The following is a 14,622-nucleotide window of genomic DNA, read 5'->3' as shown; positions in this document are numbered from 1 at the left end:
AAACTGCTCTAGATCAGACAAGCAAATGATATTGTATGAATTCTCATCACGCTTGGTCATAAAGGACATTCTATCGAGAGGGACATGTGCAGTGGAAGATGGTAAATATAGTACATAAAAGTTAAAGGATTATGTAAACATTCCCGTCCACACACAAGACCCGGCTCATCCAAGTTTGGCTGTGCTTTAAAAACTCAGGGTAGCTGGTACAGCTGGGGGTCATAGAGGTAGAGCTTGGGTTCCACTTTCACTCAGGCTGGTAATCTACCCGCTTTGCAGTGACAAAGTGACCATTTGAGCACGGATAGTCCTCCAACGTCTTCCCACAATGCCCCCTGTGTACCCAGAAGAACAGACAAGTTGGGATAGAATCATAGAGTAGCTCAGCTTATTGCAAATGAAGAACCATGGGATACGTCCCAGAAGTCTGAGCGACACACACAAGTGAGTGCTGCACCAGTGTGAGGATGCAGCAATGCGGGTATGGCTTTTCAGAGTGGCAACTCACAATCCAGATAGGCTAATCCAAGTGCTAATCACCCATGTTAACTGTGGTGAACCCTTGCTGTTCACTGTTTATAAGACACATTTACAAAATTTTATTTGCAAGCCCCTTGATGCTACAGTGTTCATGGTGAATCACCTATCCAGCAATGCAGGAAACAGTTTTATGTACTCAAGATACAAATGTAACTTTCTGTGATGGTAGGATGCTATGAAGTCCTTCCACCTACATGGGCTAATGTTTAACCCTGCAATAATTATCTCCTCTAAGTGTCTACATCTAGCACTTTGGAATATATTCGCACTTACAGATTCTACTCCTGCCTTTGGTAATGTGTTGCACACCTATATTGCCTTCCTTTTATAAAGGATTTGCCCAAACTTCTTTAAAACGCTCATTCTGCTTTGCTTTACTTCGCTTCCCTTCTACAGCCTCTCCCCTTTGGTAGTGTTCCCCTCCTCTAACTCCCATTTCCAGGGCTGTACACCCCTCATACTAGTTCCATCTTAATCTCTATTTAAATTTATGCAAACCCAGCCTTCCTAATCTGTGAATTATTTTTTTTAAAACCCATGAGAAATGCTTATGAGCCTCAGGAATCATTGTGACGTGTTCCTTCTGCTCTTACCTTGGCTCTGCCAGTGCTTTGAAGAATGTGCACCAAAGCACAGGCCATCTCCTCCTTGTTCCTCACGCTGATCACAGGCTCCAGCACTGAGCACAGCATGGTGTAGTTGTTAGTAACAAACTCTGCAAATTCTTTGTACTGTTCCATGGGGAGGATGGTGATGGTCTGGTATCGGGACTTGATCCGAATGGAAGGCCCCCCTGATTTCCCTTTATTGGGCGTAGGTGTGCTGACTGGGTACCACTTTTCCACAAACTGACGGCCAGTCACGCTGGCCATGGGGATGTTGACCAGTCCTACATAGTTATTCTTGTCTTTTTTCTTCTTCTTCTCCACATCCTTATAGATGTGAACTGTGATGCTATGGAGGGGCGGGAGGCCATAGAACTCAAAGTGTTCGCCCCAGAAGATGTTGTCTGCTTTTGTTTTGCTGGTGGTGCGGGCAAACAGAGTGTCGTCAAGGCACAGCTCACAGAAGTATTTCTTCTTGGGGGCCAAGTCCTTGGCCTCAATGATCCAGAGACGGAGCACATTCTCGGCTCGACGGCAGTTGTCCTGTACAGAACAAAGAGCTTAGCGTTGATTTAGAGAAAGTGATGAGGAAAAAGAGCATTTTCTTTTCAAACAGAAAACACTGATCACGCAATGAGTGTATTTTATACATCGCTATTTGATCACCTTTGAATCAATTTGATCAAATTGGTTCAGAACACAAACTTGCTGTTCGCTTCTGCCATTCAGCAGCTGGCAGATTCATAAAATTTCTGGTAACAGTAAAAAAAAATGTTTTTGTTTTAAAACACAGACAGACATCACTCTGTTACCAAGAGCTATCCCCTCTATTGGGCCATGATGCGCTGTATCCTTGCTCCTGGGTCACACTTTAGAAGAAACCCAATCTAAAGCCTAGCAACCAGACGCTTCGCCTGACTGACAATGGTAGTTCCTTGATCAGTCTCAATGAATGGAAGTTCTTAGAGATGAGGATCAGGAGACAAGGTAACAGGAATATATTAGTTAAAGGTTTAGCCTATTGCACTTTATATAAAGTGGTGCCTGGTAGATTTTGGTACACCAAGAGTGGCCTCCTTCCTCAGTAGCTACTTTGGTGTGATCAACTTAATTAAATAGGTGAGCACCTCTGTGATGGTTTAATATATCATCTGGACAAGAATCCAATCATGTCATGTACATTTTACTGGTGTTAATGTTCCTGCAGCTTCCTCTTCTATTACCTTGTTAGGCTGCACAGTCCTGCGTAGGTTTTCCATCCACTTGTCTCTCTCTGCTGCAGAGGAACAACTGAAACATTTACTGCCGCTGGAGTAGGTTACCTGAAACACAAAACACAGGTCCAGTTCTGGCAAGACTGCAAAGCAGAAAAAGGAGCAAAAGTCATAGGTGACTTTCAAGCATTGAGAGCAAATATGAAAGAGGCAGCAAAATATGGGAGCAGGGAAGGAACAAGCCTGAAAAGGACACAGAGTGCAGAGAAAAAAAACTCAGCTCAGATGGGTATAAAACTGAAGGGAAACACACTGTTCTACCCAAATGTTCTGAGAGACTGTAAAATAAGGATGTAGTCAGCAATTTGAAATTTGTGCACATGCTAACTGAACTGCAGCCTCTAGATACTTGCAATATTCCCATAAGTCCCCAAGGCAGACAATGTGATCATTAACAGAGCAGGTGTAGGGAGAGAGCTAGTCACATGTTGATGAAAGGTCTGATGCACAAAAATCCCTGCTGGATGTCACTGGAAATACTGTCTTCAGGAAGCTAAAAAGTGCACACTCTGGGTACTATACACATCAATGGGCTGAAATAGCCAAAATGTTTTACTCTGCATTTGGAAGAGATACCACCACTTGGAGCAAAACAGATGCTAGCTCTGTTTGTGCACATAAGGAAACAGTCACATTTTGCTTCAATTTTTATTTGGCCTTGCCAGCTCTCCCTGTTCTTGGTCCCATTCAAATATATGAGCATGGGAAAACCACTTTAAGACTAAATTTTAGCACTAAATTTTGCATTTGTTTTGCCAGCTGTCTTCCGTCTACCCAGGAAGATTGAAGCAGAATAGGAAGTGCTTCCAGCCAATGGGCTATGTTGTGACTATTGAGCCTACAAAGTATACCTCTATTGTGAGCTCAGATGTAAAAAGTATGTGAAAGTTCATAAGATGTTACAATAACCATGAAAAATAGGTCAAGTTGTTTATAATGCCGAATGCTGTAACAAGTGCAAAAGAACCAGACAAAGAAGATTGATTAATCTAAACCAAAAAGGCCATGTTGATATAACCCAAAGATTGTTGAAATTATGCTGGCTAAAAACGGAAGATGTGGAACCAGAATTAAGAGACGAAAATTGGTGTGATGGATCTGAGGCCTAATTGGTGGACAAAATAACAATGGAGATGAACTATGACATCCACTTTTACCCTTTCTTAAAGAGACTGAAAAAAGACATGATCAGCTCAGCTCAGTTCTCCCTCTCATCTGCCATCCCACTTGGTGTCCCAGCTTATCCCCCGAACTGCCAGCACTGCAACTCATCCCAGCTCACCTTGACTCATCTAAAGGACTTTCTTCCTGAGAGGAAGGCCTGCTGGCCTTAATCTTGTTCATGGTACTTTGTTTTCACCCGTGAGTGCTGAAAGTCATCACATGATTGTGACATCCAGTCCTCAAGCCCATTAGCAGGGATATATAATTGCCAGCATTGCAGGGGCACGTAAGATCCTGCATCATTTTCCCTTCCTTTGTTGCAATGATTCTCAAACTTTTTTTTACTGGTGACCCCTTTCACGTAGCAAGCCTCTGAGTGCGACCCCCACCCCCAATCAATTAAAAATGCGTTTAAATATATTTAACACCATTATAAATGCTGGAGGCAAAGTGGGGTTTGGGGTGGAGGCTGACAGCTCCACCCCATGTAAGAACCATCCAACCCCCTGAGGAGTCCCCACCCCCAGTTTGAGAACCCCTGCTTTGTGGTGTTATTTTATGCCCTCCCTTCTTTCCTTCTATCTCTCACTCTCTTGGCTTTTCATCGAATCCTGAAGTCAACTATGTTGTATTCATCCAAGCCTGCCTTGTCTATGAAGAAAATATCCAGTAAGATGAAATCCCTGACCAGATCGTAAATCAGGATCCAAGTAGCAGGTGTCATGGTCGACTTGCCAGCCAAAAGCATCCTCTTGTAACTAATCAGCGGTCCTGTGTTCCAAAAACATCAGCAAAAGCTTATTTCACCCATCTTTTCTCACCTGTCTCTCCTCTGCCTTGTGTCTGTCTGTTAAGCCGAGGATAAGTAAATGCCCTCTACACATCAAGGCTGGAGTAAAATTAACTCTTTCCTTTTCATCAAAGAAAAGTTGTTCTGAAAATAAGAGACTGATCTTTTGCCTCCAAAAGGAGAAAAGCTTTAAAGGTTTTGACTAAGTTTGTTTTTGCATAATCACTCAACCTGAGTTTCAGTATAAATGCCTGTTTTGATTTCTTGTTCCTTCTTCTGTTTAATCAATAAACTTTTCATTTGAATAAATGCTTTTGGGTGTTTGTCAAGTTACTGAGTAAAACCAAGGCCTCTGTTTAAAATAACCCCAAACCTACCTATCTCTGTTTAATGTTGGACAGTGAAAGAGATTATAGACACCTTTAACTCTTTGGGCCTTTGAGATCAATATCCACACAACAGATACTACTCTGAAATGAGTTGGAACAGCTTCTGAACGTGTTCCCTTAAGGAAAAGGGATAAGACTGATATATTTGGCGTTCTGATAGAGCAGTTTTCAAGGTAGCAAACAGATCTTTGCGTCAGGGATTTAGACACCTGGGGCCATATTCATCCCAGGCATAACTCCACTGAAGACCGAGTGGGCCCATGACATTGTGTTGAGCGTGATGGCCTTGAAGTAGGACTTGATAATATGGTGTTCATCCTGTCAACTTTAGACATGTGTTTTAGGTAGGGTTTATCCAATTTAAAAGCACACTTATGTAATATACCTTTAGTAGCCTTCCACTAACTTTGCAGACCTTTCTAACTTAGAGGCCACTTTCTTCCCATGGGATGTTGGTAACCAAGATCAGCTGGGGTGCTGTTGCTAACAGCCCCATAATATGAATGCAGGGGAGCGAGGGAGAAGGCCAGTGGGCAGCAGAAGCCCTGAGCCACAGATTTAATCCCTTGATTGCCTGACAAAGTTCAAGTTTGACGACCTTCCGGACACCTGCAAGGCCTCTGTTTACTCAAGCTTTTCCTCAATAACCTGCCAGAACAGGGCTTTTGGAGCAGAGCTCTTATATCAGCTGACTTCTCAATTTGGTCATATTTAACTTTTTTTTAAAATGTATTGTAAGAGAATTCAGATTATGAGGAATGAAACAAGCAAGCTTAAGACATATATCTGATGCACATTACAAATGCTTAGATATGTATCAGATACACAGACATTCAATTAGAAGAGTATAGTAACTGAAAAGATTTATTCCCATTGACTGATGGACGTCATTAACCCCAAAGACTTTAGAATCTTACGATGATGGTCTACATCATAACCTCAAATGTCTGAGAAAACAGATTTATTCACCCACTTAGGAAATCACAAAACAGTGTACACTGGGAATGCATACTGACTGACTACACCATGCAATCTGTACTTTTATGGGGTGGAGTTTCTTTACCTCAAAGCAGAAGTCTTGTCCAAGGATACTGCTGTGAAGCGGTTTGACAAAAACTTTCTCTTCAATCCCAAGATCCAATGCCTCCACTGCGCTGCCCGGGCTAAGCAAAGACTCATGTGAACGAGATTCTTTCAGCTTTGGCAGTCCACGAGACCTGAAAAAGAGGACAAGAGGGGAAAAATAAGAGGGGGTCAGGGAGACCTCTCCTGAACAAGCTTTGACAAGATCCAGAAACAAAGGAAGATTGAGACTGATGGGTTAACCAGTCTGTACAATTTTACAAGTACTTTATAACCCTAAAACAAATAAATTCCGCCAGTCTCCTTTTGGTTCTTTCTGACTTCTCAAAGACACACACCTCCAGCTAACTTGTCACCTTTAGAGTGTTGGGACGAGTTTTGCATGTCAAATGGTTTACAATATTTTCAGAATTAAATTTCCATGTGATACTTGTATGTTAGTGCTTGTTTATTCAAAAACTTAGTTTGTGACAAGCTGGGGTGTAAATCTACCCTGCCAGGCACTAAGTGTCCATGTGGACCCTGATGCCGTGCACTAGAAGCTTGTCAGTGCGCTTGAATCTACTGTTTCAAAGTAGGGTAGATAAAGTGCCCTACAGTAATTTTGGTGTGCAGCAGAGGGTCCACACATGCATTTGTGCTACGGGGCTAGTGCAGAGTAGACTCTTATCCCGGCTTGCTGTGAGCTAAGTGTTTGTGTAGGCAAGGCCTGAATGAAATAAAGTAGACCTAGTGCAGTCTACTGTCAAAGTGGCGCTGTAAAGTACCAGTTTCTGACTCCAGAATAAATGTTATCACCTCAGGTTCTTTCCTCCTTGTGCATCACTACCTGGAATAAAAGGTTCTGCAGGTAAAATTGTGCTTTCAATGGCACTACTTTGGTGGGGCTACTCATCCCTAACTGATCATCCCTGTAACTGGAACTTAGTAAACGAAATGATTGATAGTAAACAAGGAATAGAATCCAGGTCCCCCTCTTACTGCATTAGATTCTGCACAGTGAACAGGGATAAAAACAGTAAAAACATATTTGCTACTCTAGGCCTCGATTCAGCAAAGCACTTAAGCACATGCTTAACCCTATCACTATTAAGCAATGCACAGCAAATAAGACTAAGCATAAGGAGGAGCAGATGTGTGAGTAGTAGTGCACACATTTTTCAGAGTACAGCTGCACTTTAAAGCAATACTTTCTCACCAAGGTTTCCCATCATAGTTGGGCCACAATGTAGGCCTGGTCTACACTAGAAAATTAGGTCGGATTAACTACATCGGTCAAGGGTGTGAAAAATCCACCCCTCTGAGCAGCATTGTTAAGTGACCTAAGTCCCCATACAGACTATGCTAGAATTCTTCCATCGACCTAGCTACTGCCTCCCAGGGAGGTGGATTACCTACGCTGATGGGAGATCCCCTCCTGTTGGCATAAGTAGTGTCTACACTGAAGCGCTACACCGGCGCAGCTGTGCCACTGTAGCATTTTAAGTGTAGACAAGCCCTTAGTTTCAAAGCAAAAACATTTACGAATGGCTATTCAAGGATTGGGACGGTTTTGTTTGCTATGCTGGCAGCTTTATTCTCTGAAAGATTGTACTTCCTCTTGAAACTCTTTTTTAAGAAAACCCAATACTTCGTAATATTAAAGAAATCTTAAACTCTCAATACCATAGCAGCAGCTTTATTGAGGGATATTTGAAAACAGGAAGCCTTCTCCAAATGCATTTTTGTTTGCATCTTCACCAGTTCTAAGGCAGCTTACCAAGACATGGATACCATGAAGAATAAATATTAAGAAGCAAGCTGAGTTCACCTCATTTTAGTTTTGCACAAAATCAGCTACTTCTGGCATGCCGGTTGATTCACAGGGGATCTTTAGACATTCTCAGAGAAAATGTAGGTTACATTAAATATATTAAAATGATCTAAACAGAGGGAACAGCTGCATTCTGATAAGATGGATGCTACAAAAAAGATTTCAAATACAAATTGACAACATTAGTATGAGCACTTTGTCTGCACTGTGATTTTTTTATAATAGGTTTCAGCAGTAGCTTGTACCAAGGAAAACCTAAAACCTCAGCCATGTATAATTGAACACTTGCTGCAATTAGGTAGGGCAAGTCTAAAATACACACACCACAATGCACCACTTTAATATTATTCTATGCAAAATCCTCTCTCTAATTTAAATTTCTCCTCTAAAGAAAGAACTGCTGAGGTCACTTGGCTACCCAAGTGGCAACTCTCCCAAATTCTCAGCAAATTCAGTTCCAAAAGAAGGTCCTTTAGTGAATGATGCCAGGGAACAACTGGCTGAGAGCGCCAACAGCTAATTCCAGCCCCAACAGCTCACAGCAGAAGAATAGGGGGTGGTCAGAAGGGAGGAGAAGGCAGACGACCCCTTCCAAAACGAGGCAACTTTTCACAAATCCTGATTAAGCCATCACATTTGTAGCATCCTAGGGTTAAAATGGCCAACACATTCTAATTTACATCAATCAAGCGCACCTACATGAAGCAATTGTACAGCCATCTGGCAGTGCACCCCCAAATCATAGTGGTGCCACATCACAGCCTCTCCAAATCTTTTTCTGGGCTACATCTCAGAAAAGAAATCCAGGTGTGCAGAGGAAGAAATGCACAAAATCCAGCAGTAGTTTTCATCTCAAGCCTTTAGTTAAAAGTTTCAGATGAATTTTAAGCCAGGCAGGAACACTGGGCAGGAAGAAATGCTACTCCATCCACATATGTTTAGTAATATCCCTTCTCCTCATCCTTCATGCTGCATCCTGCCCCTCAGGTGACACAAACAAGGTTCCTGGCGGTGCGTAGCCTGCTCAACACTGGGCCTGTTTCCATGGTGCTGCATCTATAAGGAGGTTAGAGCTGGAAGACAGCAGGGAGAAGCAGCAGCCAGCAGGGCTCAGGGAGCATGCTCTGCAACAAGGCAAAGGTGACCTTTCAAGCAAGGAGCGAATTGCTCTTCCTTGGATTTAACAAGTTAACTAGATCCTAGATAGTAAAGAATGGCAAGGAGGGGAAAATATCTTTAAAAAACTGCTTGTCAGTGGCCTACTAGGAATGGGGCGGGGGCTGAAGAAAAATACATCACAGAAGTTCTATTTATCTTTCTTCACATATGATCTTCCCCCGCTGGGAGACATTTACCATATCCCACCTCGCAAGCTAAATTTTTGACTAAAACATCTGCTGCAGAGAAAACAAAACATTCTCTTTAGCCTACTAATTTTGAACGTGGTTTTCTCTCAGATCAACTTGGACATAAAATGGTCTTGTTTGGTCAGGGGAGAGGGGCTGTGAATAAGTTTTTAGCAATTTCTGGAAGTGACTGTATTTTCTCCTGCACAGATTTCTTTTTGGTGATCGGTTCCTTTCAGCACTGCCAAGCAAACAACTATCAACTGATTAAAACTCAACCTCATTCTGACACCACAGTGATACTGGAGAGTTGCTTGTTGGGCTAAAAGTGAATGAATGCATCTGCAACTGCCACAATGTATTTTTCATTTATTGGTAAAACTGTTTAGTATCTATGATACTGTTGCTCGGGACATAATTCAGTCAGAGGCAATTAAAATATTTCTATTAAAATAGTTTCATCCAACATTCTGTTGTTGTAATTAAAAAAATAGACAATTTGCCCACCCCGTTACCCCTCTGGCATAGACACACAGTTAATAACTCAAAGCCACTCACTTATTTTTCTAATGTCCAGTGATGATGCCAGATTAAAAGAGCCTTTCCCGTATTAGATGGAAAGCTATTGGAAAAATGAGTACTACTTAGAGTGTCTGTGAAGAGAGAGGTAATCCCAGAGAAGCAGGATTACTATAAACAGGAAGATCAAGCAGGCCCAGCATGGGGGAAGGGTTGTTTGCATAAATCTGTTTCTATTAAACAGCCCCACTAACTACCCAAATCCTGATTTCAATTACACTGACCCTTAAATGAGTAATCTTTTCCCTACTATTTCTTCATCTACTGCACATGGTAAAAACTCTGCATAAGGGAAACATGGTTAAAATGCATCATTACCAACCAACCATTTCTATCATGAGAAGTAGCGATAGGAGGAATGTGCGGGGAAACATTTCAACTTCTCACCTCTTTCCAAATGCTGATGGGGAGTGGTCCTCACAGTGAAGTATGCATGTTCCTCAATCAGAGCTTTGACAATGCCCCAAACTACTGACCCAGCCGCCGAATCCCACCGCTACTGACAAGGTATCTCCAGCAACACTACCATACAACTCCAACCCCAATCTGACCCTGTCTCCTTGCACATCATGATTCAATAGTTCTCCTTTTCAGGAGGATTTCAGTTGTGAGTAGAGGAGGCTGGGAACTGAAAACCTCAGGCTTCAAATGGCAGCATCGGACGCACAGCAATCGATTAATGAGCCACTACTGTATTCTAGCAAGCATAAGGAGGAAAAGGGTTAAAAACCTAATTGCTTTGGTGATGAAGCTGTCCTGCTGATTTTGACCTATTTAAAAGCCAAGCTACAAAGTACAAGAGGCTTTCAATTACTCAACATACTAGGGAGAGCATTATATTGTTCCGGGAATATCAATAAACTAAAACCCAAACATTAAATAAGTACAGCACTGAAGGAACAAAATCCCATAATATTTTTTCTTCATCAACAAATCAAGGTAAAACTCAAGAACGCTGATTAGAATTATATTAGTAAGGAGAGCTGAATCCTGCTCAGCCCAGCCACCCAACTAAAACCCATTTGTCTCAACTGTCCTCAAATTAAAAAATTGTCCAGAAAGTTATGCCTGTATGCTTCAGAAAAATCCACAACACAACACCGATGCGATAACAGAGATACTTCCTAAGATCAAAAGGATTAATTCAATACTTATCCACAAAATCAACAAAGAGAACCTGGATTCCTGTGTGGTGGAGTTTCTGCTCAACATTGCAATTAGGAATCCCAGGTCCGCTGAACTGAACCCTAAAGTCAGCAACAGCGTCTCAATCCGGAAGTACAGGTGTACTCAACCAGGGCTGAAGCAGTGGATTCCCATGGCAAGCATTCATTCTATAAGCACCACACCCTGCTTGGTTTTCCAACTATCAATTAGCAAAATGTCCCATTACTTGGTCAACAATTCTACGAGTCTAACCAGTTTTATTATATGTATGTTTATTCACTTTTGGAAACTTTAGTTTATTTGTTGACAATGAATAGAACTCAAATGTAAACAAGAGCCTCTGCTCTTTCTGAGCACAGAGATTCAGATCTTGTTTAATTGCAGGGCCCTACCCAAAGCCCTAAACTCATTGTTTGAACCATGTATGTTTAATTTCAAAGCCCTTCGAGCTCTCTCCACATACAGATCACAGCTTGTCTAACAAATCTCATATGGTGCCACAGAACATCCTGTTGAATTTCACAATCATAACATTATTTTTCCTCTGACAATCACAGTCCCTACTGCTAACATTTCAGACTCCTTTATTTTGCTGAAGCAGATACTTAACTATAATGTTTCATTTAAATGCTATTTATGGAAATGTACTATGTAGGGTGGAGCCTCCTTTCTGCATGCCTGACAGTGCGCTGTGGGTTACAGAAATGCATTTGACATAAAGGGGGATGTTTATAAAGGGGCTAACTGAACTGGCAGCCAGGGTAGAGTCTGTATCCACAAAGGGAAGGTTTATGACAGGAAGCTTAACTTTGTGGGCTTGTTCAATTTTTCCTGAAAAACAAAGCAGCTACATAAGACCTGAAAGCAGTGGCTAAGAGAAACACTCACTAGAACATGACCAGTGAGACATTTCTTTAGAGACAACCTGCTTCATCCCCTCCTCCCCCACCCCGGACTCTCCAGCATGTAGACAGAAATGATATATGCTGAATGAGTGCGCCTGAGTGAGTCACGCCTTAATAGCGAATTGCGTAATACAGATTTTTATCCCCAAATCTCAAACAGGATAAAATCACCCACTTTTTTTTTTAAACAAGGATTAAGTAGAATGAGTGAATAAGAAAATGAAAACACTGCAAGATTTGTTTCCATTTATCTTATCTTTTTTCCACCTCCGTACTGCAAAGAATAGAGGGGAAAAAATGAGAGGACCTACCGATAGTAGAAAGAGCTGGTCTGAGAGCAGCGGTAGCGCTTCACCACGAATCCCAAAGCCATGGTTACTGACTGCCCTGGTGCCTGGCAGGGTCCATTCTTAGCAAGCACAGAAAGGAACGACTGGCATACTACGACTATCTGATAATGCCATAAAATCACTTTTACTAAATCAGGAGGATTCCCACGTGGCAGTAAATCCCAGCAGGGCAAAACCCTCCCAGCTGTTCAAGAGCTTTAATGCCGTTGCTGAGAGCATATGCAACCATCTTTACTCCCCACACAAACAAACCTAAGGGAAGGATTATGAGGCCGGTTGGAGATGCTCTCAGACTCCCAGCCACAAATTGACTATATTAATTTGGTCTCCTTGCCCTATATCTCCTATCCAAAGCATGTTATCCTTGAATCTTTTATGCTGCTTTACCTTTAGATTAAGTAGACATGTTTTTATGCTTTAGGAAGACACTCCCAATACATGTAAGATGCAAGTGTGTGAGACGAATGCAATGGGAACCAGCCTAGGAAAAATCTGAAAGCGGACACAGTAAATGGTGCCAAATGCTCTTGCAACATGAGATACTGCATCCCAGAGAGTACTGTATTGGATATATGTATCGGGAAAACTCCATTCAAAACCGGTTTAGGTCACAAATGAGAAAGGAGTCTGGAAGTTTCAAGCTAGAGCACTGAGAGATCCGAAACAATTTTGCAAGCACAGCAGGCTCTGCTCAGGAGATAGCCAGAAACTGGAATAGCAGAAGTGAGGTAAGTCAGTGACAAAACAGTGCTGTGGAAGGTGCAGATCCAGATTGGGTGCACAGGGATTGCGCTAACATCCCAGTTTTGAAGAGCTGACCTGATATGCCAGCCAGCTATACTGAAACCTGGTTTTGAATCCAGTTTCAGTATATTTAAGCTGGGTGATCAATTCCCCACTGCAGCAGTCCCAGCTGCATCCTGTATGGAAGTTCTCATTCTCCAATCCCCTTCCCTACAATGTTCCGGGGTCATCTCTCTACCTCAAAACAATTCTGCTCACAGGGCACCTGCCAACATCCTGAATGAGATACAAGTCTGCAATACCAAATCCTGAAACACACCAGGATAAGTAAATCTCCTGGCATCTATAGGTACTTCTCTATAAATTGCACCTCTATCACTATAGAACCTGAACATCTTGGAACCATTAGAAAAATGAAACAGCAATATCCATCTCTCTCCATATCCACTTGGTAGGAAGGAGCTTATTTTTGTGAATGATTCTGGGGTAAGCTAATGACATTGTGTATTTTAATAATAATAATAATGTTGCATTTTTTTGTGAAATGGGATGAAGTAAGTCTCCTGACTATCTAGCCCTGTAAACTTGCATAACACCATGACATCCTTTGTGAGTATCTCCTCAGATATGGGGAGGTCTGATTCACTAGGGATTAGGCTAGGAAAGTTCTGATATGTAATAAACCAATAATAATAAAGGGGCAGTGAAGACATAGGAGGTTGGGAAGAATGCTAATTCATTCATTAATTAAACACAATTATAGAAAAACAAAAGCTAATTTTTCACCTTTGTTCACAAGCTATTTTTAATGGTTGCATCTTCCTCTTTTGTCCTTTGAATAAATAAACTCAATATTGTTTTAAAGAGGCTGAGAATTTTTTTTTAAATTCCTCTTCCTCCTCCCACCCTATCACTCTCCCTCGTACTTAGCTATCTCTTTCTATCTTCACTGCCTCATTCACATGTGAATTTTCAGTTGTCTTTTCACGCCATACCAGCCAATTGTATTTTCTGAGACCTTTGGCTGCAAAGTGAAACTTACTAAAAATCATTGGGGTTTAGCTTCCTTTGTGGTTGTATTTATAAAGTAAAGTAATGCATATAATTACACACTTTCAAAGATGCTGTATTCCAGTGGTGCATTTCCGGAAAAGAGGCCACTAATGCAAACACAACTCCATTAAACATTCAGTCTCTTCCACGTAAGGTGCCCAGGAGATTAGTACTGCTACAAACGCTCATTAATTTCTTTCCAAAGAGATTGAAGCAGTATTCTTTCCCCTCATCGTCCTGTAGCACAACACTTTACAAATGCATTGGCAGAGCATGTGTGATGTCAAAAGAAATTGCTACACATTTCAAGCAAAAGAGTAATACTCTTTTACAGAACAGTTAATTTATTGATAGCAATAAAGATGCTGGGGTGAATTTTATTATTGGTAGAGGAAGCCTAACTATTCTCTCCTGGCTTGCTGCTTCATCTTGGGCCTTTATCTACCCAACTTAGTCCCTTCTCCAAATGAACAAGGATTTGTCCTCATTGTTTAGATTTCTTGGCTGCCTGTGATAGCTCCTGATGAGTCCTTTAGAATTCCTGTGCAAATATATTAAAAATTCAATGTTCATGTCACAGCGCCGGCAAAGTCACAAATGCCAACAATGCCCTCTGGTCACTTCCCAGAAAAAGGATTGCTATGCTCAGAGAGTGCAGCAAGCCTGGTATTAGAAAGCAGAGCAGCTTAATTCCCAACTATTTTAGCAACTCTTGTCTGGCCCCCTCCTAGCAGCATCTCTAGTGCAGGCACAAGGCGGGGGAGGTGTTGGAGTAGGAGCTGCACAGTTGATAGGGGAATGGGGAAAGGTGGCAAAGATA

General features: G+C 41.8%; 1 protein-coding gene across 10 annotated transcripts in view; it reads right to left on the bottom strand.

Moving 5' to 3' along the window:
• Positions 1-14,622, bottom strand: part of RASAL2 (RAS protein activator like 2) — a 274,328-nt gene that overhangs the window by 35,793 nt on the left and 223,913 nt on the right. For all 10 annotated transcript variants that reach the window (XM_054037195.1, XM_054037197.1, XM_054037198.1 and 7 more), the window contains 3 exons: positions 5,826-5,979; positions 2,369-2,467; positions 1,134-1,688 (listed from right to left, as the gene is read on the bottom strand). In XM_054037195.1, coding sequence (XP_053893170.1) covers positions 1,134-1,688; positions 2,369-2,467; positions 5,826-5,979 — 808 coding nt within the window. The remainder of the gene's footprint in view (positions 1-1,133; positions 1,689-2,368; positions 2,468-5,825; positions 5,980-14,622) is intronic.

Source organism: Malaclemys terrapin, chromosome 8, assembly GCF_027887155.1.
Source record: "Malaclemys terrapin pileata isolate rMalTer1 chromosome 8, rMalTer1.hap1, whole genome shotgun sequence".
NCBI classification, from domain to species: Eukaryota; Metazoa; Chordata; order Testudines; family Emydidae; genus Malaclemys; species Malaclemys terrapin.
The sequence above is the reverse complement of the archived record's forward strand: the minus strand, read 5'-3'. Positions and strand labels throughout refer to the sequence as shown.